Source organism: Zalophus californianus, chromosome 11 (genome assembly GCF_009762305.2).
Source record: "Zalophus californianus isolate mZalCal1 chromosome 11, mZalCal1.pri.v2, whole genome shotgun sequence".
In the NCBI taxonomy this organism is placed as follows: domain Eukaryota; kingdom Metazoa; phylum Chordata; class Mammalia; order Carnivora; family Otariidae; genus Zalophus; species Zalophus californianus.
The window spans coordinates 66,632,253-66,647,970 of NC_045605.1; the positions used below are offsets into that span (position 1 = coordinate 66,632,253).

At 48.6% G+C, this 15,718-nt stretch overlaps 1 protein-coding gene across 3 annotated transcripts in view; it reads right to left on the reverse strand.

Annotated features, from left to right (window-relative positions):
* GALNT18 (polypeptide N-acetylgalactosaminyltransferase 18) overlaps positions 1 to 15,718 on the reverse strand; it is a 354,123-nt gene that overhangs the window by 93,486 nt on the left and 244,919 nt on the right. For all 3 annotated transcript variants that reach the window (XM_027580483.2, XM_027580485.2, XM_027580482.2), the window contains exons 4-6: positions 7,902 to 8,085; positions 6,140 to 6,337; positions 1,625 to 1,739 (exon numbers count right to left, since the gene is read on the reverse strand). In XM_027580483.2, the coding sequence (XP_027436284.1) occupies positions 1,625 to 1,739; positions 6,140 to 6,337; positions 7,902 to 8,085 (497 nt within the window). The remainder of the gene's footprint in view (positions 1 to 1,624; positions 1,740 to 6,139; positions 6,338 to 7,901; positions 8,086 to 15,718) is intronic.

The window sequence follows — 15,718 nt, forward strand, 5'->3', positions numbered from 1 at the left end:
CTGCTCCTGCTGCCAGTCTTCAGAGCCCTAGGATTAAGTCTGGGCAATAAGTGCAGCCTCCACAGTGTTGGTCAGGCCACTGCAGATATTGTGAGATGCTCCGTGGAGGTGCCCTGGCTCCCTTCGGGGCAGGGCGAGGTCTGTCCAGGGTCAGCTGGCTGCCCAGTGGGGTGGCAGTTCTAAGGAAGTTAGAGGTAAGAGGAGGGTGGATCCAAGCTGGAGTCCTTGAGCGGGAACTGGAGATACAGACACTGAAGCCAGAGGGGCAAGAGTGGGGTCATTGGTTGGAACCAGCCAGATGTTGGGGTGGTCTGCATGAGGGCTGACAGTGAGGAGGGATATCTTGGATGATCGCCAGAACACCAGCAGGTTCAAGGTCCTCTCCAAGGGCTGTCACACAAGGATCTACCAGGCTGCTTAAAATTAAGATCTCCATAGACAGGACAATGGAGACCACTGTGGAGACAAGCCACAGTTTGAATGTTGGGATTTCTGTGAGGATAGGACCACAACCTGGGCAGAGGGGTGGGCTTCCCTCTAGGATGAGGTGCTTCATTGTATCCGTTGTCACATTCCTGCTGACCACCAGGGGACCTCATGCGTCCCTCAGATGTGATGAGGGTAGGGTGTCATTTCGGAGTTATCTTTTCATGGGCCCTGGAGAAAGAGTCAGAGCCTAGAAAATGTTCCTGGGGCATGAGAAATTAAATGATGCCTATTGTGGATTTGCACCATGTGCTGACAGTTGCAAAAAGCCCTCTAATTTGGGGCAGGATGGTGGCTACCTCTGAAGAATGGCATGAGGTATGAACGGGTCTGAGTATCCGACCAGCACATGGTGGGGTCAGAAAACAGAATGGAGTGAGCCTGGCTGTGTTTTGCTCTTTATACCCCATGAGTTTATTTCCCTATAGCCCTCTTTTTCCTCTCTTCTCTTTTCTTTTTTAAGATTTTATTTATTTATTTGGGAGAGAGAGAGTGAGAGAACATGAGCAGCGGGGGAGGGACAGCGGAAGAGGGAGGGGGAGAGGCAGGCTCCCCGCCGAGCAGGGAGCCCGATGATGGGTTCAGTCCCAGGACCGTGGGATCATGACCTGAGCTGAAGGCAGACGCTTAACTGACTGAGCCACCCAGGTGCCCCCCTGCAGCCCTCTCTTGACAAAGTCTTTAGGAAAGCTCTCTGGGCTGCTGTGGAGGAGGCAGAGAATATCAGAGTGAGAAATCCCAAGGGGAGGTGACTCACTCTGAGAGTCACTGTGGTCCAGCCACCCCTCGATGCCTGCAGGTGTCTTCCTAGAGCACATCTTTGCTCAGCCCTGAGGAGGCTACGTTTGGTTTTAACAAAGAGGTGGTTCCTATAGTAGGGAGCTCAACTCTCCCATGTCCCCAGCCCTAACCAAAGCAGTTTCCGAAGTCCTTTTCTTCCCGAAAATTCTATAGGTCTCCTCCTCTGTCTCTATCCTGTCCCCAAGCAGCTCTGATCACACACATGAAGCAGGGTTAGGGACTAGACATTCAGAATCCACCTGTGACCCTCACCCTTGAGCCCCATTTCTTCACCCCCTAGACTCATTTACCTTTTGGGGAGCAGAGCCAAGCCCTCTGGGTGGGAACCCTTGCTTACCCTGATCCCCAGCTCGACATTCTCGCCTCCGTAGACCTCCATGCCTTCGTCCAGTAGGCCGATCTCCTGGAAGTACTGCCGGTCCACAATAAAGCAGCCGATGAGGGCAGGGCTCCTGCAGGGGTGTAGGGAGATGGGCCAGCAGTTAGCAGAGAGGCCGCATCCTGGGGACGGCCTGAGGAGTCTGAGCAGTGGTGCCTTCCTACGGGAGGATCTCTTCCTCTTCCTTCCTTTGCCCCCAGAGCCGGTGTGGGCCTCGTTCTCTGAGTGGCCCTCACAGGCCCACCTTCACCAGCTGCTCTAGGGAGGTGGTTTCTTCAGGGTGGCGGCAGGGATGCTCCGGTCCTGGGGCCAGTCCTCATTGCGGGTGGTGCTGAAATGGGTGACGGCCCAGGGGAGTGGTGCTCAGCCCGCCAGCCGGGCCCGAGTGTCTGCATCTCTAGCTGCCCTGACACCTGAGCTCCGAACCACACAGCCAGTCTCTGTTTCTACCTGGGCACCTGAGCTAACTCCCCACCCTTCCTCAACTTGGGTTCTGCACATCAACCCGGCTCACTTAGAAAGATCAGTCGGAGCTTTGGAGAGCATGGTAAATGACTTGGATTTTATCTGGAGGTAAAGGAGTGTCAGTGGGGAATTTTAAGCAGACTTTGGTATGAGCAGAAAGAAGTCAGTCAGAGAAAGACAGATACCCTATGATTTCACTCCACATGGAATTTAAGAAACAAAATAAATGAACAAAGGAAAAAAAAAGAGACAAACAAAAAACCCAGACTCTTAAATATAGAGAACAAACAGATCTGTGCTTTTAAAAGGACTCTTAGGCAGCTGGGGGGTGACTGCCTGGAAGAGGCTGGGTGGAAAGAAGAATCCAGTTGGGAAGCTTGGTGGTAGGTCTAGGGAGAAATAATGACGTCCTTGACCAGAGGATCAGGAATGGGGAGAGGGATTGTTTAAAGACACATCTTAATGTAAATCCACAGAACTTAGAGGCAGATGAACAGGTGAGAGAGAGGGAGCCATCCGGATGCCAGCTGGCTTTGTGGCTCGGGTAATGGTGGGGTGGGGAGCACCCATCAATGTGGGCTGTAGAGAAAAAGCTGGTTTCAGAAGGAAGAAGCATTCCCTACTGGGAAAACCGATCTGAAGGTGCCTGTGGGACACTAGCGGGAGATAGCCAAGTGGGTAGGGCTTAGCGGATCGCCTGTCTCTGGCCGGAGGAACACATCCACAGCCAGTCAGTGCAGGAGCTGGGGGGCCTTTCCTGAGTGAGAGTGTGAGTGTGGGGCTCACCGGCTGTGGGCAGGTGCCCAGTGAAGCACAGAACTTCACTAGGAGTGATTGGGATTGGGAGAATCAGCGTGAGTGCACTTCTCTGCTGAGAGCATTAGCTTACACAAATGACTTTGAATTGTTCCACTGCACACAGCTACCATTTCTAGCCCTTGTATAGCATCTTATCAGCTGGTGGCTGAAGGAGTCGGAGGGGAACGGAAAGAAAAAGAGAAATGATGAATCCCCAGCTATGAGAAAACTGTCAGTCACATGCAAATGGACCCATCTTTGAAATTTGGAAACTCATCAGGGTGGAGAAACAGCTCTTTTGCAGGCCATAGCTTTGGACAATGCCGGTACAGGAGGCTGCTCAGGCAGAGACTGGAGCCTTGGGGTCCCTGCCCCTCCTCCTTTCAAATCACAGCATTTTATTCTGGATGGGCTTACATCCCATAGACCGCAGGCAGCCAGGGCAATCAATCTACTTCAATCCACTACTCCATAAGTAGGCTGAGCTCCCGCTCTAGTGGAGGATGCTTGTTCCTGTCCTTGGAGTTGCATGCTACGAGTAAAGTCCCTGCTTGGCCGTGTGTCACTGAGAAAAGTTCCCCAGCTTCTTGGAGCCTCTGATTCCATATCTATGAAACAGAATCAACTATAACCTCACACAGATTAAATTAAATAATGTAAAACCTTGAAAACCTCTGGGGCATGATGGTTACTTGAAAAATCATTTAAAAAGAGGCGCTTGCACATTGAAGAAGCCCAGAGAATCCCCTCTTTAGATGCATGGTGATTTAAAAACATCAGCCGGGCAGAGTGGGCAGAGTGAAGTCTCAACCTTCTCCTTGACATTCTTGAAATGTTGAGTATTTCAACGTGGCGTTCCAAGACACACAGGAAGGGGTCTTCCCCCATTTGGCCAAACCCACTCAGGGAAACATCAGAATCTAAAACAGTTACTGTGCAATGAGCATGGGCCACTTCAGACAGTCTATTACTTATTAATCAGCTAGGGTATGAAGTGGACCCAGTCAGCCTGAATGTGTTATTGGCTTATACCTTACCTCGTTCCCAAAAAGATTAGAGATAGCTTACAAAAAATGTACAATACACTGAAAAACAAAATACATAAATGTCTGTAAAAGACCAAAAGTTCACAACAAATTGGGGGCCAGTTAGAACACAGCATTAGGTCCTCCTTCACAGTTCTTAAAGGAGACCCACAAAATTGATGCTAAGCTTCCTGGTAGCCAAGGTGAAAATGAACAAACATGTCTTAGAAATAAGATTTATAGTTCCCATGTGAAAATTTCACACTCATTCCTTGGGGCTAACAAGATTTTCTTTGACTAGCCATCAGTTTGAAAGAAATTTCTCATGTCAGTCTTCTTAGAGGTCACTTTGGGACACAGTGAACAACCGTCTCAAAGACGTCACTTTAGAAAGCAATAGAAGGTATCTCTGGGCTCTTTTTATAGCTTACATCATGTGGCACAGCACTGACGTACAGCTCCAAGGAAACAGGAGCCAAAGTGGGCAAGGTATGTTTGTATAACCCACAGTTTTCCGTGGGGTTATTTTCATCTAGGAATAAAATCAATAATGTTCTTCCCCAAAAATTCCATGAATATAATTTCTCTCAGGCAAGTTTTTGACAAGAATTAGGTGATGAAAACTTTGCACTGAGACAATACTCTCTGTCAAGGGCCTAGAATGCAGGTTTACTACGACTAGGCCAACACATTTCAAGATGAGCAGAACAAAGCAGCGAATATCAGTGCAGTCTTCTGCAAGAATGTTCCTTGCATGACAGCATACCTCCTTCCAGGATCATTCAGCATGCTGAACGACAGAATTCAGCCATGCCATTTCTGAGCTCAACAGTGGGTGTCTATGGGATGACAACTAGATGTGGAATCTAGCTGACCTAGGTTTGGATCCTGGCTCCACTGCCCACAGCCTTTGGCAGGGCCATTCTCCTTCCTCCGTCTTGTGGGTTTTCCTCATCTTGTAAAACAGGGATGACACAATGAGCTGTCACAAGGTTATAAGGAGGAGCAAATGAGACCATGTGTGTAAAAGGCCCTTGCACACAGCAACATCCAAACAAATATTTAACAACACAAAATTGTGGCAGGGGCTAACAGGTGGGTAACAGAGAGAACTGTGAGAAAGCTAGATGGTTCTCTTCCATCCTGTTTTAAATATGAATACAGTTTTTTCTTCTGGCAAGGAAAGATGTGATCTCAGATAATAATCGCCCACTTTCAATTAGATTTTTCATAATCTTTCTCCCTCAGGTAATACAAAGCAACATCAGTTTCTAATCTCATCTTTCATTCCAAGAATTGTCCCCTAGGCCACCTCCGGTGCCATCTGTGTGTTTAATGGGCAGGACTTTGCAGAGAACATAAAGGCACCTGATCTGTGATTAACCAGACAGAAATAAGGGCTGGTGGTGTGGCTGTTTCAGAAGTCCCGACCCAGAGCACAGAGGCTGCCCAAGGGAGTCATCTGGGGTCTGTGAAGGCAGCAGTGAAGGCAGAAAGAGCTTGGGATCCTTGAAATGCAGTTTGAAGCTACTTTTAACTGAATCCTACAGGATAAACTCAAATAGCAGCAAGGCATAAAAGCTGCTGCGGGGTCTGATCTTGCCTCTCTGCCCCTCCAGCCTCATTGCATGGGGCTGCGTCCTCATACCCCTCCTCACAAAGGTCCCTTTATACTTCCTCTGTGTCCATGAACTCACTCTGTCTCCAACTATGAGTGTTCCTGCCCAACCTTGCCATCCACTATATGCACTTAAAAACAAGTGCAAATCCTAGTCTCCAGAAAAGATTCTCCCCACTTTCTGGGCAGTTTCCTCCAGCAATCATTTATTATTCTAATTATTTTGTCTATCCTCACTAGACTGCAGGCTTTTGGGGGCAGGAACTGAGTCTTAATCACTCTGGATCCCCAGCACCCAGCACAGCCATTGGCACCCAGCAGATGTCCCATAGTGATGTGTTGAAATGAGTAAGTTTGAGCCTCTGAATAGATTCTGGGTGCCATGGTTCTATTGAAAGGGATTATCAGGGCCTGTAAGTGGTGACTGAAGGTCATTTGTAATTCCTTTCCAACCCCCACCCCATCACCCCACAATGGGGCTGGAGTTTGGGGAATAAGGGTTGAGCTGGGAGGGGAGCCCTTGCATGGAAGACAAGGCAGAGAGACCTACAGGTAAGGATGCTTTACCTGATTGGGGCAGTGGAGTTCTCCAGCTTCCACCAGGCCTTGGGGGGGTTTAGGTAGCGGCACCACAGCTCCCAGTCAAAGCCCTGGGCGGCCAGTGGGTACTCTTCTATCTCAAAGTTGTCATATTTGATGTTGTCAAAGGATGGTGAGATGATCCGTTTCCGGTTCTCCTTTATGCGGGTGAGCACAGGTTCAGCCCTGAGTAAGAGGGAGGGAGAAAAGGGTGACTGCTTCCAAGGTGGATAAATACTAGACTGGAGACTCCTAAAGCTCCTTCCCCTGCAGAGAAAGGCAAAAAACCACCTGGCTATTTGCTCCAGCAGGTTGCTCTGCCTCCTGGGAAGGAACCCCGGTTTAACCTCCACCCCACCCCCGCCACCCCATACTTCTAGGTTGGCAAAAGGCCTGGCCACTCCTGCAGCATGTCCTGGGCTGACTGAGAGATTCTTACTGCCTTAGATCCTTGTGTCTGTTTGCTTTCCCTTTTTCCACTAGGAAAAAAAAAATCAAGACCTAAGAAAGAAGAAAGAGATCTGAGGTTCTATAGGAAGCTTTCAACCTGGGCTTTGATTTTGCTAAAATTCAGTGTATCAACCAGGAGGAAAAGGCAGATGAAGATGGCAGAGGCATGGAAGTGAGAACAAACTTATTTCCACCAATTATTAAATGCTGCTTCAGTCTTCCAGACGAGCCACCCCATCCCACGTGTTCTCCACTGCTCAAGGAGAGGTGGGGAGTAGGGCTTTCCAAGCAGCCAGGAGGTCCCTATGGGCACCAGGCAAGTAAAGTGTTTGCAGACAGGAATGACGAGCTTCTTATTAATAATGCATTTGTTGCATAATTGTTTATTCAAATCAGCTTGAAATGGTAAGCGTCCCTCTCCTCTTCTGGCCATAAATCCAATGAAAATGCTTTTTAAATAGTCACAAATGGCAAGCAGGGACTTCAACTATAAAAAACGGCTTCATTGCAGCCTTAATTTGAGCCTGTTCTGTAAAAGCATGCCCAAATCGAGCCATGTGGTGTGCATGCCTGGCTGCTCCTTCCTACTTGAGGGCCCTCCTCACCCCGGCTCTTTGCAAAGCCACACACAGTGGGCTGGCCACAGCGCACCACCCGGCCCTGCAGGGATATGGGTATCAGGTGCCCCATCCCTGCTTGGTTGCAGCCACTGAGGCCATATACCTTTTCTCCTGCCCCATGTGGCAGCTGAGCAGCCCTGACCAGACAAAGGAAGGTTTTGTAAGACCCAGTTTCACCAGTAGGGAAAATCTGAGATATTTGTTATATCTGGTCTGGCATTTTGGGGGGTCCCACCTATGATAACATCAAGCTACCTTCTCCCCCTCTGACCCCTGGGCCTTGATCCTGTCTGTGGGGTTGGGCTCCTGCCTCAAGTCTGGTCCAGCTGTCCCTTGCTGAGCAGTTGCAGCTCTGTCCTTAGCTGGGCTGGTACTCTCAGCTTTGCCCTTAGCATTTACCTTCTCCCAGATCCCGCCTCCTAGAGGAAGACACTAGCCAGAGTCACACCCTATGTCACCATACCTTTTAGACACTGTGCTTTGACCTGTTGATCCCTGACTCTCCCCTGCCTCGAAGGGCCAGCCCTGTTGCCTACATCAGTCACACATCCAGATCTCAGCTGTTACCAGAATTCTCTCCTTTCCCCACTATGACTGAGGTCCCAGCATGCTTTGCACTCCTTTGAGCCACAGCCCTGGACCACACTGGGACTCATCTTCCTCTCCTGATGGTCACTTACCAGCCCACATTGAACTCCACATGGGCATCGAAGAGGGCCACTACAGGGGCGGTGGCCACCCTCCAGCCGCTGACTCGGGAGCGGATGAGGCCTTCCTGCTTGCTGTGGCGCACGACTTTGATGAAACCCGGCTTCTGGCCATTCACCTTGTCCACATACTCTGTCAGCTTCTCCTTCAGCTCCTCTGGGAGGGAGGAAATGCACCATTAGCATAATGGGGGAAGGTGTGATTAAGATATTCACCCTCTTAGGGTGAACCGACTCCCCCAGAGAGAGGCTGGAGGGTCTATTTCCCTTTCCACGTCTCCTTAATCTTCCCCAGGATGGCCAGCACCACTCAGCTTTGAAGGGAAACAGTTTGTATTGAGCTCAGCAACTCTCACAGGGCCACATGCGTCACACATCCTGTCTATTAAATCCTTACAACCAGCCCACGGGAAAATGGGGCTCAGAAGGGTTTCTCAATTTGTCCAATGCCATGCAGCGTGAGTGGCATGGGCTGGTTTCAAGCCAGGTCTAATGACTTCAAAAGCCATATTCTTCTCATCAGCTCAGTGGCCTCTTTCTTCCCCGGTACCCTCCATTGGAGCTCCTCTAATGCCCAAAGAAAGCGTCCATCTGTGAAGATTACAGCCCGGGACCCAGTCCTGCCTGGATCTCCATCTTTCCAGGAAGTGGATGACCAGGCATTACACCACGTGAGCAGTTGGTATTGGTTTGTTGCCTGCTGTCGCCTGGCTAAGCATCTGATTCCCCTGCTTCTTCGTAAATGTAGATGGCTCCTGTGGGCTCGCCTCTCAGCAGGTGATAGCAGAGCCGCAACATTCATTGGGTTTTCCACAGCAGTTCAGGCAACTGCCTATGCCACCCCTTTCCCCAAGATGACTGGAGTGGACTGCATTCTCCTACGTGCAACCACTGTACCTCCCCAGGACTCAGTTTCCACCCTCTTCCTGTGTTCTCCAGGACTGCCCCTTCAGGTGCCCTCCTCCACCTTCTCAGCCCGCCCAAGCCCAGGCCCTGGGACAGACCCACTTGGGCTGAGCCTCGTCCCTAATAGAGGACGGAAGGAGTTCCATGTCCCTCGGTGCCAGGTCTGGGACCCTGCCAGAAAAGGGTATGAGGTAGCAGGCACAGTGCCTGGCAACAGTGGGCGTGCCCCATGGCAGCAGCCCTGTGTACTAGAAAGAGGATGGTGTTTGGAGTCAGCAATACAGCCTTTTAAGGCTGCTTTCCATGTATTAGTGCTATGATCCTGGGCCTGTTACGAAACTAGTTGTTGATATCTAGGTGGATGTCTGGATGTGGTGAATGTATTTTGCATGTGGTAAGGACATGAATTTTGGGGAGCCACAGGGTGGATTGTTAGGGGTTGAATTGTGTCCCTGCAAAAAGATATGCTGAAGTCTAACCCTAGTACCTTAGAAGATGACCTTATTTGGAAATAGGGTCTTTGTAGATTTAACCGAGTTAAGATCCTTATGTCCTAATCCAATATGACAAGCATTCATAAAAAAGGAGGAACTTCGGACACAGACACCGATGCAAAGAAGGAAGACAAGTAGGGAAACAGAAAGAGAAGATGACCACCTATAAGCCAAGGACGATCTGAGGGTACCAGAAGCTAGGGGGCCTGGAACAGATCCCTCTCTATCACCTTCAGACCGGGCATGGCCCTGCTTGATTGGGACTTGATTTTGGACTCCAGAATGGTCAGACAATAAATTTCTATTGCTCTAAGCCACCCAATTTGTGGTACTTCGTTATGGCAGCTCTAGGAAGCTAATATAGTTGTTATGAGGATTAAATGGGATTAACATGTGTGAAAAATGCATAGCATGTTGTAGATGCTCAAAACAAAAATGCTCCTTTCCCCCCTTCGTCAGTTTCCATCACATTGAGAGTTTTAAGAGAAGAAGGAGCTGCAAAGCCTTCTTCATGTGCTCTGGTTCAGGACCACCTCCTCCTGCTCTGCCCTGTCTCTAGGTTAGAAGTCTGCAAGCAGCAAGGCCATGGTGGCCGAGCAGGAGATACGAGCATGTGCAGGGACCTCGTGCCCAGGGAAGACCATCAGGCATGGTGGCCACTGCCAGAACGGGTATGTCCTCCCGCAGACATTGGTTTCAAATCTTTTTCCACAGGATGCTGGTCAAATAAATCGGTCTGGGTGGATGGGAAGGATATGATCCCTAGGCATCCCTGCTTGAGTTCTCATCACCTTGGTGAGGGAACTGGGCATCCAGGGCAGAAATGCTGAAAGGAGGCAGGAAACTCAGGTCCTAGACAGCTACCAACTTGCTCTGTGATCTTGGGCAAATCCCTACAATTGCCAAGACCTCAGAGTCAGTTGGACAGGATTTTAGCTTTTGTTTCATACCAATTACCCATCTAAAGTTTGAATCCTCTCTGGCTAGCCTGATGAGTGATCATCCAGCTCCTGCAGTGACCAGAAACACTACACAGCCCATTCCTTAGTGGGCCACTCTAACGATTAGATGTTCCAAATGCCAGCATCCTTCCACCTCCACTCACTTGTCCAAGATTTATTTTGGGGCAAAAGGGGGCAGATCAAATTCCTCTTCCGCATGACAACCATTTAGAGTGAAAGACCATCCTAAAGTCCTTGCTAGGATTTCTCTAGGTCAAATGTCTTTAGTTCTTCTGTATATTTCCTCACATCTCTGAGTTCAGGTTCTTTGATCATGCTGAACTTCCCTCAAAATATGTGCTTTTCTTTAACACTTTTAAATTATGCACCTAGAAATTGGCCTAATACTTATGGAGTAAATTGGGCTATACAGAATAGAATGAACGAATCACTTCCCTTATTCTAGAATCTCTGCACCCATTCATATAGATGAAGGTCACATTAATTTGGCCTGCTTTTGACTCAAATTGAGCTTCCCGGAAACAGACAACTACAGGCCCTTTTCACATGGTGCTGCTAAGTCAGGCTCCTTCATCCCTTTTCTTCATGGCTGCATGCATGTGTTGGTGCATGCTTGTGTGTGTGTGTGTGTGTGTGTGTGTGTGTGTGTGTGTGTGCGCGCGTGCGTGCGCACGCACGTGCACATAAGCATTCTCTGAGCCAAAACATAGGCTCTTATGTTTAGTCCTCTTTCCTTCAATCTTTTTAAAGATTTAACCATCTCTCTGAAGTCAGAATGTCTTGTCCCTGATTCTGTTGTCCAGTGGCTTTGTGATCTAGCCCTCCAGCTTTCTGGCTTCTGCAAAAGTGATCAGCGTATGGCCTCAATTATCATTCGAGTCATCCTTGTACACAGTGTGACCCTTTTCCCAGAGTTAGGGCCAATGAGGCCTGTCAGGCTTTCTCGTTCCAACCAGATGAAAATTCAGGTGACTTTTAGGCTGCCGTTAACACACCGTGTATCTCATTTTGGCAGCTGTGAACACGACCTCATGATCTCTGAACACACAGCCGACTGGGGAGGCCTGGAGGTGCCGCTGTCTGCAGGTGTCACGAGGTCAGCCATAGAGTGGCCTAACTCAATGTGCCCCAGGCTTACAACGTCTTCAAGCATGGCTGCCAGGAGGCCTCTTAAAACATTTCCTGTTCCATCTCTTCAAAGGTCCACCTATCATATATCCTTTTTAGAAAATTTTAAATAGAACTCAAAAAGTGTAGTATTTGGACTTTTGATGGTGGCACGAGTCTGGGAACTTGGAATAAGAAGTGGGCTAATACCAAAGGATACCTTTCCTCACCTGCAAGGGGGACATACTTGTCCTCTTCTCTCCCTTTCCACCCCTTGGGTGAGAACCACTGCCTACAGGACCACTGTTGTTGAGGTTATTGGTGGCACGGGGCCGTGGATGCCTGCCACCCAATGATCCTCCAAGAATCCCGCCTCCCTGAATTCGCATCCTTGTGTAGTTGCTCCACACGCTGAATCTGGACTGACCATAGGGCAACAGGACGCAGCAGGAAGGACCCAAGCTGGTGGCAGGCCTAGGCCTTAGGAGGCTTGTAGCTTCTGCTTTCATTGTCTTGCTGCCCTAAGTTAGGAAGACCAGCCTCCTTGAGCTTGAGAGGCCCAGGGAGTCCTCCATTAATTTAGGCCACCCCACTGAGGCCCAGACATGTGAGTGAGGCCATCTTGGATCCTTCAGCTGACTGTAAACGCAGAGGTAGCCCAGCTGACACCCTGTAGTACAGACACGAGCTGCCTTATTGCAGAATTGTGAGCCAATAAATGGTTGCTCTTTTAAGTCACTAACTTCTGGGCTGGTTTGTTATACACAAAGGCTAACAAAACAGGCTCTATTATTCTGGTATGGTGCTGAGGTTATAGTAAGATTGTGAACTCCTGATGCACAGAAAATGTGAAGGGCCAGACAGATACAGAAGAACCACTTAGAAGGTGGCAGCAAGAGAAGAAAAGTCTTTGCTTCTCATAGGAGCTGCTTGCACCTTTGTAGCTCTGAGCTCTGTTAAAAGAACTAGAATAAAGGTTTCTGGTGGACCAGCTAGAGAAAAATTCTGTTCTCAGCCTGCTGCATCCTGGACATTGCCTACAGATTAGAAGACAGCATTCCCTTAGCTCTGATCAAAAAGCTGCTATCAAAATTCAAAAAAGTCCTGAAATACTGCAGATAATATTGGCTCATAGTCTTTGCAAAGTACCTTTGCCTAATTAGGTTTTCGTGTTTTCCTTCAACTTTTATTAGTTGCCAAAGCATGAAAGAACTATCTCAGAGGCATCCTGCATTTGCTAGGAAACTGTGGTCCAAGATACTGCCTATTACATATTATCTATAATGTATATATGATAAATACCTCTCAGAACTCAGCTCAAAAACACATGAAGAACTTGTGGTTTTCTTTATACCTAAACACAAATCTGCAACCCTTCCTATTGACCTTTTTGCCAAGGCTGCCAGGAAGCTCAGAGAAAAATCTAATGACTCATCACAGGGTTCAGCATTTTTGCCTCTCTACCTTTGCTAAAGATTTGATGTTCAACTTCTTGTCTCCAAGCTGCATTCTTTTACTTTTTTCCCCCTTTGTAAGCTACCTTTAACTACTTCTTGAAATATCTATAAATAACTTTTTTAAAAAAGATTTTATTTATTTGTCAGAGAGAGCGAGAGAGGGAACACAAGCAGGGCGAGTGGCAGGCAGAGGGAGAAGAAGGCTCCCTGCCGAGCAGGGAGGCCGATGTGGGACTCGGTCCCAGGACCCAGGATCATGACCTGAGCCGAAGGCAGATGCTTAACTGACTGAGCCGCCCAGGCGTCCCTCTATAAATAACTTTTAATAAAATGTCTTGGTGGAGCAGGGCAGGAGCATAACTGTGGAAAGAAGGGGAAAGCTGTATTTCATGTCTGTTTAAATGTGTTGGGGAAAGAGGAGGTAGGGAGTCTGCTCTCTGTGACGTTGCCAGATTTAGAATCAGTGGTGGAGTTGTCAGTAGCCAGCGTTGAGGGAGAAATACAATTTGCACCCTGCATGGGGCCAGGTGCCAACCTGCTTGTGTTGCTTCCTCCAGCCCTCCTGCTGTCCACAAATCCCTGCTCTGCTGACATCTGAACAACCTCTGTGAATCAGCTCTCCCGGGAGCCAAGCTCATCAAACACTATGCCCCTCTTAGGAGGTCCCAGGCCACTCTCCACCCTCCCCATGTGGTACCTCCCCTCTGAGCCCAGAGTGCGGGCTGCTTGCTTGCTTTCCCTCCTTCAGACACAGAAGCCAAGACAAAACGCGGAATTGGACCAGCCTGGTCAAACAGAGCCCTTTCTTTCCTCTCCGTATCTGCCCCCACGCTGCTCCCATAAAAAGCAATTAGCTTCACAGGGTCATCCCAAAAGAAACAAAATGCAGGCTGAGCAGGAGAAGTCTGATACTAATGGCTGTTAATCTGATTTAAACACCTAATGAGATATTCTCTATCTCTTGCAGAAAGGAAAAGAAAAGATCAGGAAATTGATGCCTGATGGGGCTTCGCTCTTTAGAGGGCAGCTCCACAGACATCCTTGCAAAACCATCTGCCCACTTCTTCATCACTGTTTCCAGGGCTCATCTACATGACAGATGACTTGGCCTCAACTCGTGTCTCAGGGTCTGCTTCTGTGGGAACCAAACTAAGAAGTCATCCATTCTCCAGGACACTAGGGTCCCCACCAGCATGTGAATTTTTAACCCTTGACGGACGTATATGATGTGTATGTCTATGTGTAGGATGACTGAAGTTCCTCTACCCCTCTATCTCTGCATTAACTGGCTACTGTTTCATAAAGGAAATAATAATAATAATGATGATGATGATGATGATGTACCAGGCATTTACCCTTTGCACATAACATCTCATTGAAGTCTTTTGACAACCCTATGATGTAGTTACCATTAATATTGTATTTTGAAGACAAGGAAATTAAGGCACAATGTGACCCAGGGAGTAAATGGTGAAGTCAGGATTTAAATCCAACTGGGCTGGACCCAGAGTTCACACTCTGTACTCTCCATGCCACCTCTCTAGGATAAAAACTGGCCCGCATGAGAATCTGCTTGGTTGAAACACGGGCTCCAGGGATTGCCCTCCGCAGAGTCTGATTAGGTAGATCCGGGGCCAGAGACTCTGAATTTCACACAAGCTCCCGGGGAGATTCTGATGGGTAGCCAAGCCCGTTAACAACTGAAATAAAGGAGCATTGGTTTTGTAACAGGCGGGAAAAGGAGCCTCCCCTGTAATAGGTGTGGTTCTAGCCCTTCCGCAGGAGACATCAGTCTCCGTCTGAAAAAGGCTCCCCACACCCCACCTGCCCAGATAATTCCCTCATCATTCTTCCAAACCCCCAGGCTCCGTCTTGCTGCTCTCAGTGACACACCCTTCATTTTCCAGTCGGTTTTCAATTCTGTATGTGTGGCCATCTTTAGATCTCCTGTTTTGGACGGTCCCTGTAGTTCCTTAGCTGCCCTCTGCCCAGGGCACTGTCTTTTGTCCCTTCTGCCCAGCCCCACAGTTTCAGGTGAGCCAGCCCTGCCCACCTCCCTAACTCAGTGCTGTCCCCCAAACCCAGCTTAGATCAGAGCTCTCCAGTGCCTAGGAGGGGAGTGTGAACACCCCCTACGGAGAAGTGCTACTAATTGCTAGTCTCCAATGGTGCTAATTTAAAGATTAAAAGCACAGCACATTTCTGTTTATTCTTCCAAGAGTGAACAGTAGCTGGTCTTCCCCAGATCAGAAGATTAACCGACTTTCCTCTAAAGCCATTTAGGGCCATCGAAACACAAATGATATGTCAACACATTTTAAAAGAGAGATTATTCATTAGGATGCAACGGTTGTCAAACCTGCCTGATCATCCACTTACCTGAAGAGCTAAAAAATGAATAAATATAGATGCCACCCCACCCCCACCCCCTTGAAGAATCTGGAGGGGACTGTGGGCTTAGGCCCACCGATGAATGATGGTGAGCTGGGCCGAGACAGCCATGATCCCAGGATACACCCAGGGAAGCCTTGCTTTGTGCATTCCTCTCTCTTTAAGATCACTTTGGACAAGGCTTCAAATCCTGGGCAGTTAACAAATGCTTGCAACGAGTTTTCTTCTTCTGTCCAATACACTTACCAGCCGCACTTCCAACGGGCTCCTTTAATCGCTGCACTTCTTTAAAGTCAATTGATACTGAAGTAGATTTGCAATGGCCTTAAATGTATCTCCTTACTCAGGACTTGGGGAAAGGCTCCACCTGGGAGCCCCACAGATGGCATTTAAAGGAGGGCGGGAGGGTCCAGGCAGAGTGTCATGATCTTTCTGGGAGCTCCCAGCACTAATTCAGTCTTGGCAAGTTACAG